Source organism: Sinohyriopsis cumingii, chromosome 11 (assembly GCF_028554795.1).
Source record: "Sinohyriopsis cumingii isolate HCF-2022 chromosome 11, ASM2855479v2, whole genome shotgun sequence".
NCBI lineage: Eukaryota > Metazoa > Mollusca > Bivalvia > Unionida > Unionidae > Sinohyriopsis > Sinohyriopsis cumingii.
In genome coordinates, this window is record NC_142971.1 from 66,198,237 (window position 1) to 66,218,371 (window position 20,135).

Consider the following 20,135-nt stretch of genomic DNA (forward strand, 5'->3'; position numbering starts at 1 on the left):
CATCTAACAACTAATCTCTGATTGGTCAATGTGGATTTTAAAAATAAAATATACGGCGTTCATCCAATCAAATTTAACTTTACAACTTGTTTACTTATGTTACATTATCCGGGCAACAAGTAATGAAAATGGCCGATCTTAACGCGAGTGGTACAAGTGTGGAAGAAATAGTTGGCAATATATTTGATATTATGAGTAAACAGGAAAAACATAACGTTGAGAGTAAGGCAGAAAACAAGATTACATCAGTTGCAAACGATGTCACTACAAAAGAAGTAGATTCAAAGCAGCAGGATCTACAGAATCTGCCAGGTCTTCATCCAGTTACCAAAAAAAATTCGCACGTCAGACGCACAGCAACAGATTCCAAACTCGACGGACCAGAATCGAAGAGGCCCAAACTATCTGTAACTCCATCACCTACACTATCTGATCCATGCAGTAGCCCGGAGATTGGCAAACGGAGACGAGTACAGCACGACTACAGGCGTTTGTCCAGTTCTGGTTACCTTGACGATTATGAAAGCAGTAAGGAAAGACGATTTTCCACAGAGTCAGAAACTACGAATTCACCCAGTCCCTCAAAATTAAAATCAGGTTTAAGTACGTCACCAAACCAGAAGGGAAATGCTGGTGAGATAGATTCAACCCCAAGAGTGCGATTGACTTTGAAGCTACCAAAGCTAGATGTTGATGTACCAGTAGGTAAGAAAAACAATGCATTAATTATCTTATCCAGAGATTTAGGATCGACTAAGGCGAGAGAAAGTCGCTTTGGGTTTCTAATTTCATGCTTATTTATTGGAAAATCTCTGATCATGGCCAAGATCATCAATAGACTATACATGTACTTGATTTCTATTTAATGAGGTAGCCTTCCAGTTAACAACATGTGCCAAGTTTCCTCTGACCCTTGCCACCCCATTTTCGATATTTGGACATTGATTTTGGGGTGTATGGTCAGAGTCCACTGTCTGTCGAAAAGTCGGAATTCGCCAACACCATTTGATGTCTGCATAGGGTAGCCACTTACTAGCCGGCCTAGCAAACTTGAACAACCCTTCATTGTGATATACTTGCATGAACTCGATAGAAATGTGATTTATTTTCCCAAAATCATGAGCATAGCATTCACAACGTCTTTAATCTGCAGACAGACAAGACAAAAGGAAATCATTGCTGAAACTTGACTAGGATCTTGCCATTCGCATTCAGAGTCATATGACTATACAAATCTCGCAACCTACATGTCACTGACATTAGAGGTCATATAGTCAAGTCAGAGGTCTCGGTAGGATTTTAAAACTTGGAGTCCAGACTTAAGTTTTAGTCCTCTCCCAGAAACAAGTACAAGTGGCTAAATGTCCATTAAAATGCCAGAAATAAACAGACACAAAACTGTCAGTTGTATTTATTTGTAATAATTTATTATTCTATAAAATAAACTTGTGTATTAAAATTGATATCATGTATAAATATCATATTCTTTCACTTTTGTGTATGTCACATTTCAAAAAAATTTCTGATGCTTGGCTTTGGATCATACAGATGTCTCTCTGGGATTTTAAAACTAGGAGTCCAGGACTCCCATTTTGGTAAGATTAGGAGTCCCACCATCAAAAGTTGCAGTCCCTTCTTTTCTACAGAATCAACACAGATGTGAGTGCATCTGTATTTACATGGAGAGGTTTTCGTAATGTAATTACTCATTTTAATATAGCTTCATTACAACAGTCCATTGAAAGAATTGCAAATTTATGGTTTATTTATTTGTCTACAGCCTTGTTGTAATTTTGGGCAATGGTTAAATAGTATCTGATTTGCTGTTTTCACAAATATGTGTCAAGTTGAAAAATAGCTTAGACCTTAAAGCTCATCTCGCGAATTCCACAACATAGCATTGTTCTATACGTTTCTAACCTACATAATTTGCAGTTTAAAATTAAGTCTTTAATAAAATAATACCTTGTCTTTGCTTTCAATGATTTGTATATTTTTCTGAAAATATTTGCCTCATGATTTACGAAAACAATCTAATAAACTGGTACATCCCAGACTTAGCGAAGTCTGTCATTATTTCCCATAAGGCCTACTGGTTCACTTACAGTTTCAAACTATTTTTTATAGCGAAATAGTGTATAAGAGGCAGTTAATATATATACAGATCACCGATTCTGATCTTAAAACACATGTTTGTATGTTTTATCATCAAAGGATATCATGCAGGAAATTGATAGTTGTTACTCGGAATTAATTACACATATTTTGATACAATTCATTTGTATGCATGAAAATAGATTGGTAGCAGATTCAAAGACTTGTCAGTCCTTTGATCATTGACTATTATTTGTTTATCCAGAGATTTCAGAAACGTTTAATTACTCATATTTGGACGCCAATTTTTGATCTAGGACGCAGAAAATCACTGAGGCAGGAGTCCTCCATACGCATGTGATAGGTGTGTGGCAAAATTCAAAGACTTGCCAGTCCTGCTTCAGCCACCTGCTTTGTGGGAAAATGTGTTGATCAATTAGCTGTGCAGATATTTCCAATGACAGAATTCAATGACTGAAAGACCCCTATATACATACATGTTGCCATTTTATAAAAGTACATAAAAAAGAACATGATGCCTTAGCTGGGTGGCAAGTTCAAAGTCTGACTGGCAGCAAGGTGGGAAAATGTAGATATTTGCAGAGATTGAATTTAGAGGCAGAAAGACCCATAGATGTACATGTGGTCATTTATAAAAGTACATCAAATAAACAACTTTAGCTTTCATTATTGTGTTAATTTCCGAATGTAGCAGAATAAGCAGTGCATTTGATCTCAGAATCAATACATGTTGAGACTTAGACAAAATGCTATTCATAAGTGAGTGGCTAGTTACCTAAAAATGTAAAGTTCGCCTTCTTCTGTTAGGAAAGTTAAAACGACTTCACTCTGTGATTGTTTATGAAGTACATTGACTGACCATACTATTTTTTTTTTTAATGCCCCTCGCCTTATTCCGGTTAGTTCCAGTGTTGTAGCAAAATGTATTCATCAAGGCATCAGTAGCTAGGCCTAGTTTTTATATCAATTATGTTGACAAACAAACTCTTGCCCATTCACAAGCATTATGTTTTGATAGCTGATTGACCATTAACCCTTTTCCGAGTAAGGTAGCAACTATCAATTTCCTGCATGCTATCATTTGATGATAAAACATACAGATTTGTTTTTTAAGATAAGAATCGGTGATCTGGATATATATTAACTGCCTCTTATACACTATTTTGTCATAAAATTAGTTTGAAACTGTAAGTGAACCATTAGGCCTAACCGGAAATAATGGCAGACTTCGCTAAGTCCAGGATGTACCAGTTTATTAGATTGTCTGTTTTCTTAAATCATCGGGCAGATATATTCAGAAAAAATATACAAATCAATATACAAATCATTGAAACCAAAGCCTAGGTGTTATTTTATTAAAGATTTAACTTTAAAATGCAAATTATGTCGGTCAGAAACGTGTCGGACAATGCTATGTTGTGGAATTCGCGAGAAGCACTTGTGGTCTAAGCTGCTTTCTGACTTGACACGTATTTGCGAAAATACGGGGAAAAACAGCAAATCAGATACTACTTATTTGCCTAAAATTACTACAAGTACATATACAAATAAATAAACCATAAATTTGCAATCCTGTCAATGGACGGTTGTAATGAAGCTATATTATAGTGGGTGATTACATTTTGAAAACCTCTCCATATAAAAACAGATGCACTCACGTCTGTGTTGATTCTATAGGAAAGAAGGGACTGCAACTTTTGATGGTGGGAATCCTATTATTACCAAAATGGGAGTCCTGGACTCCTAGTTTTAAATCCTAGTGAGACCTCTATTATCTAATAGCTACATTTGCATTCATCCTTGTTTCTCTGTGTGCTATATAATGAGACTGCATCCTTTGGAAACTTTGTAGTAAATAATGTATCATGGAATATCCAAATATGGTAATTGGTATAGTTGGCCTTATTTGGAAAGTGTGATTAGGATTTTTAATGTAGTTTTTAATAATTTTCAGTCATATCGCTACGATGTCTGCAGTGTGACAGTTTATAGTGGTGTCTAGCACTGGGGCATCATGCTGCAGACATGTAGCATGATGTCCCACCCAGTCACATTATTTTGACACCAGGCTGACCAGTCCTAACACTAACCTCTTAATGCTGATTGGCTAGCAAGGCATCTGTTCGTACCATTTTTGTAAGTCTTTGGTATGACTCGGCCGGGGTTTGAACCTACGACCTACTGCTTCTGAACACTCTAACCACTAGGCCATAGAAGCAGTCCCTTATTTGGAAAAGAAATGCCACAAGAATCTCATGTTATCTGTCATGGTTGTCAGAAATACAGTGAGTGTAAACATATCAGTATATTTTACTTTAAATGGGCTTAATAACTTTACCATAGGCAGACTTAAAGAAAAACGTAAATCTACTTAGTAGACTTTTACTCATGTCAGCTTTTTGTCTTTGCTCCATTGCACGGTATAGGATTTTTTCATAGCCTGAACCATATTGAGGCTACAAAATCCTAGCTAGTTAGTACGTTACTAAAAACAGCAAAATGCACACAATTTTATGAAAATACTCATGAAGACGAATGTACACTGTGCTATGATTGTTTTTGTTTTAAATAAAAATGAAAATGAAACTAAACTTTGATTTAACCCTTTATCTCATGTAAGCCCATTCAGAGGCCTTGGCATCATCCACATGAAAGCATGTTTGGATTCCTACTGTTAACATCAGCCATTTTGAGCTGGCTTTCATGGTGCCACGTTCAAGAAAAAACAAACACGTTAGATACTGCATTCATTGAGGTAAATGACCATGTTAGATCACATGATTGCTTTTTAAGATCCTGTTTTTATCTTCCATTTAAAGTAACTAGGTTAGATTCCCTGCTCTCAAAACTGTAGATGAAAGATTTCGTTTCAGTACTTTCTTGAGTATGGATGATTGAATTACGACAGAAAGCTTCGACAGGTTAGCAATAGGCTATGATGTTGATACTGGCAGCACTGTTTTTAATAATTTATCAAATTCAGATGATTCAGTGATTGACCGACATGCCACATGTTTTTGTCCATACTGCATGTACGTGGGACTCATATTTAACAATATTATCTGGCTCAAAATCACGCACTGGTATTTCCTTTAACACTTTTTCCAGCTCCAGTAATTTGATATACTTTATAACTTTAAATTTTTTTGTCATCATAACTATCATTAACCAGTATTTACCAAACAAAATCCTCATCTGAATATGAACCACACAGTGAATTTGGGTTTTCTCTCTTGCCTGTATTTTAAACACACATTTGTAAACCTTGATTAATGCAAGGTTCAAACTACGAAATAATGCACAATGTGCAAATCAGGTTTTGTTTGACAAACATTTCATGCCATGTGACTAGCAATGTAAATGGCATTCAATTTTGCTTGGACGGGTAGTAAGTGGCTACTCTATGCTGACGATGTCAGCATATTCCAGCTTTTCAGTAGGTAATTGGCTCTTACCTCACCCCCAAATAGAAATGTCCAAATATCAAAAATGGGGTGGCAAGGGTCAGAAGAATTCTCAGATTGTCAGATCAGATCTTGGGATAAAATATTTACTATGAAATTAGGGGGAAGGGAAAATATTACAAATCTCGCCACTTGGTGTTAATTTTGTAGATGGTGAGTGAATGTTGTCGAGTCTTTTTCATTTTAACTAGCAAAAATGAGTGCCTGTGCCTGCAGTAGCTGTCTTAGGTTAATTCTAAATTTAAAAAATAAAAAGGCAAACTGCTAATAATTATTTACAACTGCTGAAGATTAAAATAACTTGCATATAGTATGTATCATTTTGTATTGATTTTCTACCACTTGTATCGATATGTGTATCATTACAGCAAAAGTATCAATATATTGATTAATTGTTTCACCCCTAGTTTATACCAATGTCATTGGTCAGAACACTAATTATAGGAACAGGAACTTGGGAAGTGATAACAAGATTTTCAGAGGCAGCAACTAAAAAAGGAAAATGATAATGGTCCCACTAGCAATGTGCAACCTGTAAAGTTGCGGTGTTATAAATATGTGTAAATCTGGATGCCATACTTCGCACAACTTGAGATTGTTTTATTTGGTATGCCTACTTATTTGGTTTTTAAATCATGTCTTTGGTGAACTCCTGTATATATGCAGCTGGACATACCAGTCGGACGTGGACATGAAATGCTTTTGTAAGATGCACACTAACTACCAAACTGATTTAAAAATGTTAAACATCAAAGGTCATGTTAAGAAACACTTTTCAAAGGTAAATACAGTTTAAAGAAGTTTTGACAGCAATATCATTAAACCAACCTGAAGTATAATGTTCAGGACCAACAATTATTATAAATTTAGGTTAATTGCAGGCTGTTCTGTGTGGAAATGATACATTCACCTCTGTCTCTATAACTCCCACACAGTAGGGTTCAAAAACATGGACTGCACTTTAAGTGAGGGTACTAGTTATCAAGTGACCTCCATATCAATATGAAATGATGCCATCCTTGCTGGACATAGAGAAAACCATGAAGGAGTGGGTAGTGAACTGGTCTGTTTAATATCTGAATACTCATTTTAAATCGCAATGGGAACAATTGTCAGTAAAGCAAGTTTTCTATCCCAGTTATTCATTTTTATATAAAAAATGACCTTTAATTTCAAGATAACCAACTGCTGAGAGATCGTTAACTTTATTTCATCTGGTTTCAACAACCATCATGTATATGTGCGAAAATATTGTGTATTACATCACCGCTTTATGTTGTTGTTGAGTAGTCTGGTTCCCTGATCCGTATGCTCCCTGCTTTGCTTTCTACTATTGTGGAATGCAATGCAAGGAGCATATTAATCAGGGAACTAGACTACTTATTGATGCAAGTTCACAATTAGACCAAGATTCCATTTATATATATATAAAAACGGAACACTTTGTTCATGAAACAACAGTCATTGTAGAAAGTCAATTATCGTTATTGTTCTATTAGTAAAATATTAACACAATGATTTCACTGCAAGTAATAATGAAATTTCTTCTCATCCATGACGAAATCTCAGTACCAGTTCAATAATTATAAATTAACTACAGACTCTGAAACAAGCTTCTCATTAACACATTCACCCCTGGTGACAAGTTTACGTGGCAGGGGGTAGTAGCCTACTGCAGAGCTCTGTAGCATCAGGGTCATGTATGATACACTTAAGTGGGTGGTATTAAAGAAAGATAGGCAGATGTAGCTCTACAATGATACCAAAAAATCTTGAATTTCTTGTTGCACTACAAAATACAGAGGGGAAACCTCATATTTTGGGCCTAATTTTTTTCTACCTAAAACTCACCCATTTTCAGGATCCAATTTTGTGTCTGGATTTTAGACTTTTTGGTCTCAGATCTAAGGCAGACAGGTATGAACTGCAATCAGACAGGTGAACCTTTGCCAAAAGTAGGATAAGAAGGGCATTTGGAATAAAGTGTGGTCTCTAGGGAACGTTAAGCAAAACAAAAATCAAAAAAACTTTTTTCCTTCTGCTCATGCGCAAGCCAAATAGCCAATGAAAAATGATGTTTCTAACACAACTAGGTAGTATGTTATTGGAAGATCACCTGGAAGTTGGTGTTTTAGGGTATATTCAGAAATAGCTTTCAAATGTGTTTCCTACTTGAATGTCAGATGAAAATGACAAAAACCTCCAGGAATTAATCATGTGTTAATAAAACATATCTGTGAAACAGAATTTTATGTCATCAAGTATCCGTTTCACTTGGTAGTCTTGCTATCTTTGATCACTGTTATGAATGAGTATGCTAATTTAAGGTAGTTTAATTATTCACACACAATTTTTTTAAAAAGTCTTTGATGACTAGGGCAGGTTGGGTTTACCTGCCTTTTAACTTTTCATTTAACTCCCATTATTTGATATGAAAAACTAATTAATGTCATAATACAAGGAAGGCAGCTTTTAATTCAGTGCAACAGTAAAACAAATACTTGTGCAAATTAGGTATCAAAACATCATCAGCACTTTGGTTCTCCCGGAAATGATATTAGGTAGATTGACATATTTCACATTTGAATACAACAGGCACATTGTATTTATTGTCCTTACACTTAAACTGCACTAAAAGGTATGTCAGAATTTCATTACATACTGTTATTTATGGTGTTTGGAAAGAAATTTTAACAAAATACATGACTTCATATAATAAGTTGATAATTTTATATTGTTGATTCAAATTTGTAGGTCGTGGGTCGGTGGTTCTTCCCTGGGTTTTTCAGGGTTCTTCCTCCACCATTATTACTGGCCGCCATGTATAGCCTATCGTGTGCTGAAAAATGGCATTAAACACTACAACAACAAATTTCTAGGTTATATCAACCATTTTCAACAATATAACAAGGTTTCATTTACCAATTTGGATGGATCATGATTTTCTTCATGATCAACAAATAGCGGTACTTTCAAGCTTTAAAAAATGGGATCCATGACTGACCCTGTGTTATAAGCAGGTTTGTGAATTATCAGGGTGCGAGTTATCGAGGAAGTGGTGTACTTTAAGAAAATAATTCAGTAAACAATATTACCAAACATTCCAATTAAGCAAAATTGTGGAAATAGAGTAAAACCTGTTTTGTGTGGCCTCTGCTATGAGCAATTGCTAGTCAGTTATGTCCATAATCATAATGCATGGATTGATTTTATTATATAAATACACTTTTGTGATTGATCTCCTCCAGAACATGGCCAGCAACCTGAGTTCTTGGTAAAATATGCAATTTGACACTGCTGTGAACAAGCAGATCGACACTGCTATGAAGCACTGCATTGCTAAAAGATAAAAACACCACTGACTTGTATTTAATCCTTTGTAACGGTGGCTGCTTAAAAGGTAAGAGACAGTTCTAAACAAAAAAAACCCCAAAAAATTAGGCTGGCTACTTTGCTGAAATTTTGCAGGTCATGTATGTGGTGTGATAAATTATAGATTGTGAACTAGACTTAATAAAGTACATGCAGATTGTTCCAAAATAACACATTTATGAATGACCATATGATAAGAACAGAGACAAACACCAATAACCTTTATTTGTTCATTTGTAACATCAACTGCTTAAATAGCAAAGGCTCTTTCTAAACAAAAATGAAGAAGAAAAAAAAATAAACTGACTTCTGGTTTGGTATATTTATCATGTCATGCATGTAGTCACTGTTATAGACCATAAACCAAACTAAAGTACATGTCACTAACTGCCATTTTAGTGTCGAAGTCAGTGCAATGGTCACGTGCATCATTTGTCTTTGGAGTTAGGTCGTAATATCAGGTGTGAATGAAGTCTTTGTCATTATTACCAGTAAGTGAAAATTGCTTTCTGGATTTAATTGTCATTGGTAAAGGAGTGTGTCGTTCGACTTCTTGTTATTGTTGATGTTACGGTGATTACAGCCCACATACCAAGGTAGATCAGTTGACCTTAGTGCAGCCGGTTCCACTCTTTATGTCATTAGTGAATTAAGCGAATGACTTGTGTCTCTTAACAAATGTATTCTGTTTGTCTTTTTATTTTATTCTTTGGTATATGTGTGTATGTGAACAGAGGTCTCGCTAGGATTTTAAAACTAGGAGTCCAGAACTCCATTTTGGTAAAAAAAGAAGTCTCAGCATGATACGTTGCAATCCCTTCTTTCCTATAGAATCAACATAGACGCGAGTGCATCTGTTTTAAGATGGAGAGGTTTTTGTAATGTAATCACTCACTATAATATAGCTTCATTACAACAGTCCATTGACAGGATCGCAAATTTATGGTTTATTTATTTGTATACGCACTTGTAGTAATTGTAGGCAAATAAGTAGTATCTGATTTGCTGTTTTTCCCCGTATTTTCGCAAATACATGTCAAGTCAGAAAACAGCTTAGACCTTAAAGCGCATCTCGCGAATTCCACAACATAGCATTGTCCCATACGTTTCTGACCTACATAATTTGCATTTTAACCCTTTACCTCATGCAAGCGTCTTTGGACGCCTCTACTCCATTCGCGTGGAAGTGCCTTTTGACGCCTGCTGTAAACATCAGCCATTTTTAGCTGGTTTTCGTAGCTCCACCTTCGGGGAAAACCACCCGTATTAGATACTACCTTCATTTCTGCGAATGACAATTACGTCTGATCATGTGGTCGCTATTTATGCACTGGTTGATATCTGCTATTTAAAGGAACTGGGTCGTAATCTCCACACTCCAAAATGACGGTCGCGGATTTCATTCAGTACTTATGAAGTTTTCATGATTAGAATCAAAACAATGAAAGATTCAATAACTTAGGTAAAGGCTCTGATATTTATGTAGACAGCAGTTAGTTTTTATTGATTATCAAATTCAGATGACTTAGTGATGTGGACACAGATGAAAAACATGTAAAATTCGAGTATGGGAAATGGCAGCTGCGGTTGGTCACACGGCCTCACTGACATGACAGTGAACGAGTTTTCTCTCGATTTTAAAGCACGTAAAAATTCTTCTGTGAAAAATAATTACACAGCTATAACAATCGGACTTTACTCTTAAATTTTTCCACATATAATAGATGTATACCAAAAATGTAAAACGTAACATACACTACATTGCTTAACAGTTCACAGGCAGGCCTATGCGTATGCTGTCGACTAGGTAACAAGTGTTCTGTTTATAGCGCACTGCAATTTGTCACTATGCTCTATAAGGTAATGGGTTAAAGTTAAATCTTTAATAAAATAATACCTATGCTTTGGTTTCAATGATTTGTATATTTTTTCTGAATATATTTGCCTGATGATTTAAGAAAACAGACAATCTAATAAACTGGTATATCCCAAACTTAGCTAAGTCCGCCATTATTTCCCGTTATGATGAAATAGTGTATAAGAGGCAGTTAAGAAATATCCAGATCACTGATTCTGATCTTAAAACACAAGTTTGTATGTTTTATCATCAAATGATAGCATGCAGGAAATTGATAGTTGCTGCCTTACTCAGAAAAGGGTTAATGGTCAGTCAGCTATCATAACATAATGCTTGTGAATGGGCAAGAGTTTGTCAACATAATTGATATAAAAACTAGGCCTAGCTACTGATCTGTTGATGAATACATATCACTACAACACTGGAACTAACCTGGCTAAGGCGATGGGCATTTAAAAAAATATGTTATGGTCAATGTACCTCTTAAATAATCACAGGGCGAAGTCATTTTCGCCATGCTAACAGAAGAAGGTGAAGTTTACATTTTTAGGTGACTTGTCACCCACTTACGAATGGCATTAAGCCTAAGTCTCAACATGTCTTGATTCTGAGGTCACATGCACTGCTTATTCCGCTACATTTGGAAGTGAACACAATAATGAGAGCTTAAGTTGTTTATTTGATGTACTTTTATAAATGCCTCTGAATTCAATCACTGTAAATATCAGTACATTTTCCCACCTGGCTGCCAGTCAAAACCTTTGAACTTGCTGCCCAGCTATTGCATCATGTTCTTTGTCATGTACATTAAGGGGTCTTTCAGTCACTTAATTCTGTCATTGTAAATATCAGCACAGCTAATTGATCAACACATTTTCCCACAAAGCAGGTGGCTGAAGCAGGACTGGCAAGTCTTTGAATTTTGCCGCACACCTATTACATGTGTATGGAGGACTTCTGCCTCAGTGATTTTCTACATACCAGATCAAAAATTGGTGTCCAAATATGCGTAATTAAGCGTTTCCGAGATCTCTGGTAAATAAATATATATATATATATATATATATATATATATATATATATATATATATATATATATGCGCAGATACCGTGTATAGCCTATTATTAAAATTGCTGATAATGATAATGGGACTGATTATTTCATTATTATTTGTTTTATAACAACGACTGGTTCAGAAACATAAACCTATTAGTATAATGCAAGCAGGTGTTTTGCTGTGTGAGTTATAAGAAGGTTGTTTGTGCAGCACATGAATTTGAACTTCTGTACAAAAACAAACATAAAACGTGAAAAACTTTAAAACTAACACTGTTAAAACTTATAGTTTGCCAATTCAAGATATGAATGAATGAAATGTATTTAGCTAGTCTTTTCACTTAGGTTCATTGATGCTAGTTGCCATTACTAGATGTCAATAAAGCACTAAAAAAAAATGTTAATAACAATAGCTCAATAATAATTAATATTAATAATACACATACTTTAAGACTGAAGTTTGCCGTCACTGTACACTGGCTGCAGCTAATACTGAAAGCCTGGCTGAGGTAGGTTGTATTAAAACAACAATAACATTTCTCCCTTCTCACCAAATAACGATCCATGACGATCCGAAGAAAATCTGGCCTGCACCACTAAACAGCTGCTCACTCGGAATACTTGAAGCTGATGCATACACATATTGTCTAGCTAGTTTGGCCAAGTAGGGGATCTGAAACCTGTGAGCGTTCACCAGCTGTATATGTCTTCTTCTTGTGGCAACAGAGGGCTGGCCAAATACAATTCAAGTATCGCATCAACGACATCATCCATGTGGGTTGTTTTGTTGAGGGTACAGATAGGTTCATCACAGCCACAGAAAACAAATCCCAGAGATGCGATGTTGATGGTCCAGTGGCGTTTGTTTCAGTTTCAGATTTTCATTTTTTGTTCAGGGGTACCTCCTGCTTGTCAGCTGATGCAATTATTATGCATTCAGCTCTAAGTCGTTCTGTGGATCTGGTCACAAGTAATTCGTCGCTGAATAGACGATGTTTAAATCGTGGATCCTAGATGGTGACCAAGACTAGCTTCTTGTTGCTTGTTACATCAGCAAAGCATGTGTTCAGTGACGTATACATCACGACGCATTGTCTGAATACCTTATGCGCTCGAGCCAGCAACATTTGGAGTATTTTTAGCATATGAAGAATGACGGATGCTGATGTTGTCTAATACTTACTTCCTTGGTAATGTCTGCAAATAGGCCTAACGTGTCCACAGTATTGTTAATCAAGACACACTGTTGGGCTGCTAGGCAGGTCATAGAGAGTAACATAAGCTGCCACAACTGGGTTTTGTTCATGTAACGAAACCAACATGCCTTTGCATAATGTCAAACTAGAAACACTCAAGTTTAGTCTGGAATTACTTCATCCACTGGACAAAGGTTTCATCTGCATAATTAAATCGCGTACAGTTAGCAACATCCAGATGAATCATTACCATAGATTAACATGTCATTACGTAAACGGAGATATATTATTTTAAAAGAAAGTCCGTTATTCTACTCAACAACGTCAGGGGAGGGGAGTCTTGCTGAACAATTTTATGTAGAAAAGACATAAATAAAACAATTTTATGTTGAAAAGATTGGAATAAACAATGTCGTAACTGATAAGGAGGTAATTCAGCAGCAGTGGGAAAATGGAGCACATGGAAAGTGAATTATATATGTACCAGGATTTAAATGATGCTTTTGAATGGTTATGCAATGTGTATGACAGTAAGTCTCACTCGCATATCATGCTTATGCCAAAAATAAGAACTAATAATATATATTCAGTTGAAATAAGTCTATTATTATAACAAGAAGAACCTTTTAATAATTCATGTTACTTTTAAACACAGATATTAAATGAAGATATTAAATGCTTTGAAGTAAGTAGCTTTCTTACTACGTACATTCCAGATACAGTGTACATCTCACAAAAAAATGTGGTGCAGAAGAGGTGGCCATATAAGACGGGAACTTATATATACATGTATATATATATATACCGCTCCAGTGGCATGGTGGTTAGAGCATATGCCTCAGATGTGGGAGGTCGTGGGTTCGATCCCTTGGCCGAGTCATACCAAAGACTTACAAAAATGGTACTAATAGCTGCCTCGCTTGGTGCTCAGCGTTAAGAGGTTATTGTTAGGACTGGTGGGCCTGGTGTCAGGATAATGTGACTGGGTGGGGCATCATGCTACATGTCTGTGGCATGATGCCCCAGTGCTAGACATCACTATAAACTGCCACATTGCAGACATCATAGCAATATGATTGAAAGAATTTTAATGCTACATTTAAAATCCAAATCACACACACTCACACACACACAAACACACACACACACACATATATATATATATATATATATATATATATATATATATATATATATATATATATATATATATATATATATATATATATATCCATCTATCCATCCAAAGCCTTAACGAAACTGCTACAGTCATTATTACAATTGATCACTGATATTGTTAACATCTAGCACCTTTATAACAATGGAAGAACCTCAAATGAAAAAGAGACAAATTCGAACACTGGAAGAATTTTTTTTATGTATATGAAAGAAGTGACTCATTTTTAATTAATTATAGATCTATCTTTATTGCTTTATAAAAAAAAGAATTCAGATGAATGCATGTAATAGTTTAAAAACAAAAGCTTTAATGGTAGGCATTGAATAAAAAAATGTACCAAAATAGCATGTCACCTCCACTTTGCGGTCATGGAGCAGCAAGCTAAGATCTGTTTAGTGCAGGGCATTGGGATGGGTCTCGAGTTGTTGTTCTAATGGGTGTTTGCTTGTGAGGTTTCTGTAATTTCTGCTCTTTTGTCATTTTAACAGACATCACACAACTTGTTAGTGAGACTTTTTATTTTCTCTTCCATGGGATATGAACACATCTGCAACCATTGCCACATACATGTGATGCCTGTAAATGACTGACTGAGGAGCGGGGAGGGTGTATCAACAAGAATCATTACTATCCTGTATTCCTGGGAAATTCTTTTCAACCAGTGAAATGTCAGCCTCATTGATGAACTGTTTGTTAAATGTATTAAATCCAGTACTATTTGTTTTCAGGAGTGGAGTGAAGGATGATCCAAGTCACTATGTGCAGTCATTTCAGCTTTACAATTACTGTCTAAAGTTTTGTGTACTGATAGCTAAGTGATAATGATTTTTTACACCATTAGAGACCCATTTTTAAGAATTCCAATTCCAGTGGGGAAAAGCTCACAAATTTAGCTGACACCTATTTAGATGAAAGATAAAGAAAATAAGGACTGGTGTTGTTTGTCTAGACTTTTTAACTTTTCTGATAGTATCATTTAGTTTATACAATTGTATTACAGAGGCAGAGAAAAAGCACAGAGAAACACACAAAAAGCATAAAAAGGAATCCAGAGAACACCGACATCACTCTAAAGAGATGGTCTCAAATGATGAAAAGAATGGACACAGCAGCAGCAAGAGTGAAACAGATTCTACAGGTGTGGCAAAGCACCACCACCACCATAAACACCATCACCACAAACATAAACATAAACACAAAGACAATTTTCCATCAGATCAGCCCACTACCCACACTACAAAAGATGGCAAGCTGGAAGATGAGCACATGGTTGGTGAGAATGGATTGTCACCTCAAAAGCCTTCTTTTTCATCAAATGGTATTGCCCAATCGCCTCATAAGTACATCACTACAGAGTCAAATATTTCCACACCTCAAAAAATATCTCATGAAAGTGTCAACTTGGCCTTACCCCAGAAAACTATGCCAGAAAGTCTGTGTACTCCATCCCCTCAGAAGAAAACATCTTGTAATCTCTTTCATCCATCCTCACTTAAGACTACATCTGGAAATCTCACAAGTCTTCATTCACCAGTGAAGACCACTTCAGATGGACATGGTAAATCTCACAAGAAACATATGGCTAGTTGCACAAACCAAAGCGTTGGCATCAGCAGCCACAAAAGTCTGTCCTCAGAAAAACTGCACAAAGAAAGTCAAGTACATACAGCAACTGAGAAAGCAACTAGTGATAATAGATCTGCTGATGGATCTAGTAGAACATTAAGTGAGAGCAAAAAGACTGAGATGGTTAACACAAACAGTCTTTATAACGGTCAACAAAGTGGAAGTGACTCAACCAGACCTCCAATAGACAAGCAGCAGGGAACTGCATCATCTCCCAACACTGACATTTTCAAGATTCACAGCAGGAAAAAAGTCTTGAGTAACTGCGGTGTGCAGGTAAACCTTAAACGTCGAACTGATTGCAAGGCTGTCCAGGTTTCACTCTCAGATTCAGAGCAAAAGAATAAACAGGCCAAAAAGCAGCAGCGAATGGCCTATGTTCAGCAGAATATGTCCAGTCCTTCTAAACACACTGCTACCATCAGAATTGATGATGGTTTTGGTGATGTTTATGCTGATAAACTGTCATTCTCAGAAAGAAAGAATAATTGTATGATAGATGGGATAACTTTGGCAGCTAGTCTTGATATGAACTTCAGAAGCTCCAGGTTATTATCAGATACTTCTGTCATGGCTAAGTACAAGTATAGAAACCTGTTACATGTTGAAAGATATTCCAATGGAGGAGCTTTAGTCTGCCATTCTTTCCAAGATGAAGTGTCTCAGCTGAGTAAAAGTGAGCTTCAGGAGTTTGTTAAGGAGTATTTTGACTTTGTGTATGGTGAAAGTAGTGATGGGGTTTCACACTGTGTGATGGGAATAGTGCATGATGGAGCAGAATACATGCCTGATCTTGTAGACTACTTTGCAAACAAACATGGTAATATGGTAGTGAAAGCTGGCATTCTGGGCAAATCGGACATTGAAACAACAACTATGGAACAGTGGCGGGACCAGATACAGAAAACGTACCAAAATGGAACTTTTCGCTCAGGACCTCTCTTGCAAATAAGTTTGGTAGGAACTGCACATGAGGAGGTTGGGGACTATTTCCCAGAATTCCTTGATATATTAGAAGATAGTCCATTCCTGAAGGAAGTGATGCCATGGGGTTCTTTGTCTTCAGTAAAGATGGCCTCTCGGAATAACAGCAATGACGGACCCATTCTCTGGGCCAGACCTGGGGAGCAACTGGTGCCTACAGCAGATATGCCGAAGTCACCCTTTAAAAGAAAAAGGTATGTAATTCTTGATAAAAAAATTTTTTCTTCTAAAACATTTTTATCTCACCTTTAAAGAGTTGTGGAAAGCCTTTCTAGTCAGTGCCTTTCTAGTACCCCAGTGTTGCCATTGGTGTAGGTAGGCATCAGTATATGTACTAATACAAGCATTAATTACATATTTCAGTATGATGTATTGAAAAGCAGTAGGAAAAAAATGTCACCACAGTGGCAATGCTACTTTTGTTGCCACAGTGGCAATATCACTTTTGGAACTATAATCTTTTTCCATTTGGAATATATCACCCTTATGATTGTTATTATAGAATTCTATTTCCATAATTTGGCCCCTTTCATTTTTTTCTTCATTTCTTCTCTCCTACTTGCCTTGCCTTCCCTTCCTCACTGTCTCCCTCCACATCAGGATGTACAGGTCTTAAAATGTCAGTTGTGGGCCCTCTCATGTACATTTATATGATCATTGAAGTGCCATCAAAAAATGCCTAAAAGGGAACTCCAGATGGCAAGAATTAGACGTCAGGTTTAAAGTTTTTCATAATTTGTTTTTTACACAAATCACTGAACTTAAATGACCTGTTGCTTGTGTCACCTAACACTATTATATGCCTTTAATACTCTACGAGAAATGGTAAATTTTTCCTTAAAAGAAAAAATAGCTTGTGATTTGATGTAGTAATGCAGTTTATTTAAATAAACGTTGGATAAACCATTCATTGATTGCAAGCAGAAATTAAGTGTCAGTCAAAAATTGGATGCAGCATCAGATATTAAGCTAGACTGCAAGCTTGCCAAAGTCACGCACAAATTTATGTTTACTTTAAAAAAAATAAACAAAATGAAGAATGAAATTCCCCACAAGTAAACTGACAGTTATTGAAATCTTTTCTTTAAAATTGTTACATGCTGAAGTCTGTCAGATACAACCATTATGTTTCTAGTACCCCATCACCGACAGTATTGATCTTTGCTTGAATTGTGTGAATCATTTTTGTCATGAAGCCATTATATTGACAAAATACACAAGTTGAAGCATAATGTTTACATGGCAAGTTTGTAAGACACCACAATCCCAAAGTGAATGTAAAATTTAATAACTTCTTTTTATTGCTGTAGCTTTGCATTAGTTAATTACTTCAACACAGAATGGAGAAAACCCTTGAAAATTGACAGCTTTTGTCTTAAATAATTTGTAATACATGTAAAAAGAAAATCTACTTTATTGAGTGGTTATGTGGAAATATTTCACTGTACTGTATATCTGCTTCCAACAACATAGATATGCTCTGTATACATGTGTGAACCTTTCATTCTTCCCAAGTCCTTGGTTTGGAGTGGATTGGTATCATCTGCCCTTGGGGAAGGGGCTGAGGGGACTAACTTTGGACATACATGTACACTAGTAGTACATTCTTTGTTAAGTTTGTGTGTTTAGTTCATATTTTTTGGCTGTATTGGTCATTGATCAAAAGAACTCAAGGAATCACCTGTTGTCAATGGTCTACTGTATTTACCATATTTATTGGAGCACGATAAAATAATTGTTTTTCTTCTTCCTGTCCCAGAACTTAGGGTGAAGTTTTTTCACCTAGGTCATATGTCCCAAGATTTAAGAAACGAAATAAATTTGTATTGCATTTGTACTCCCCCCAATGCATGTTGCAATAAAACAGATAAACAAAAATCTGTATATGTAGAGTAGGCTTCCATACTGTATCATGTATCGCTTATTACCAATAATGCACTCCACATTGTTCATTTACATTGAGAAACAAATTGTGTTTGGTTGTGCTCAAAGGTTTGAATATGTTATTGGACTGAAAACTGGATCCAACAAAATCGCAAACAAGAGGGAAATAAATCAACCAATATCTTGAAGACAACTGTCATTCATGCATGACATGGTGTTAGGTGCAAAATAATCAAGATTGAATTATATCCAGGTCTACTGTATGACAGTATCTTGCAAATAAAAATCATTATTTGAAAACACATTCACTTATGTGTAAGTGACAATCTTTTCACCAGCAAGGGTTACAAAAGTATCATTACTGTTTACCCACAGACGTCAGTGCGCCTTTGTATTAATTATTAATACAGATGCCAAGCACATAGAAGCCTGGGTAGTGAATAAACACAACTGGCACCAAGTAGTAAACTCATTCTTTGAACTTACCAAACTTACTGACAGGACCTCAAAGACAAAGGTTATTTTTATTACAAAGCATGCTGACCTCAGAAGCCGAATTTAGTTACTTTTTTAAAGGATATCAATGCAAAGGTAATTTTATTGAAAAGCAGGCCAACATCGGAAGCCGTCTATGGATTTTGTAAGAGTGAAGATTCTTTTTTTTTTTTGAATATACAAAGACGGCTGAGATACAGAAACAAAATTGAAATAGTGGAACAAATATTAAAGTGACACAATATAGTGCTTCATGCATGGACATCCATGACCCATCGTTATCCAGAATATTTGGAGAAAATAAAATCATGTGATGAATTCGTACAAGCCAGAAGAGAGGGAAATAATTATCCGATATATTGAAGATGACTGACATTCACACATGACTCTGTGTTAGGTGCAAAATAACCAAGATTGAATTATATCCAGGTCTACTGTATGACAGACAGTATCTTGTAAATAAAAATCATTATTTGAAAACACATTCACTTGAGTGTAAGCGATAATCTTTTTGCCAGCATGGGTTACAAAAGTATTACAGTGGAACTCTGCTATAACGTGATAATTGGGGTCCTAAATATTGGATTCTGTTAATAGCAGTATTTTACTTTTTTTCAGAGAACAGTGCATTGGCACATATACGTTTATTCATGTCTGATGCATATCATGAATAGGGTATCATTTACTATTGTGCCATCGTGGCATGCAGTTCATCTGTAATGCATGTAATTCCATTGAACAATTGCACACAGATTTAAAATATTCAGTAATTTTGTCAGATCGTTGTGTGTAAATTCAACATTTGACAGATAGCATGAACAGAGTATAACACCGTTTACTTACCATCTGATATCATACCATCATGGTATGCAGTTAATCCATAATACATGTAATTCCATTGCAA

At 35.9% G+C, this 20,135-nt stretch overlaps 1 protein-coding gene across 1 annotated transcript in view; it reads left to right on the forward strand.

The window, feature by feature from the left end:
- The first annotated feature begins 122 nt into the window (after positions 1-122).
- Positions 123-20,135, forward strand: part of LOC149788606 (uncharacterized) — a 57,788-nt gene continuing 37,775 nt past the window's right edge. Inside the window, exons 1-2 of the mRNA XM_089974670.1 lie at positions 123-705; positions 15,243-17,046. Coding sequence (XP_089830796.1) covers positions 123-705; positions 15,243-17,046 — 2,387 coding nt within the window. The remainder of the gene's footprint in view (positions 706-15,242; positions 17,047-20,135) is intronic.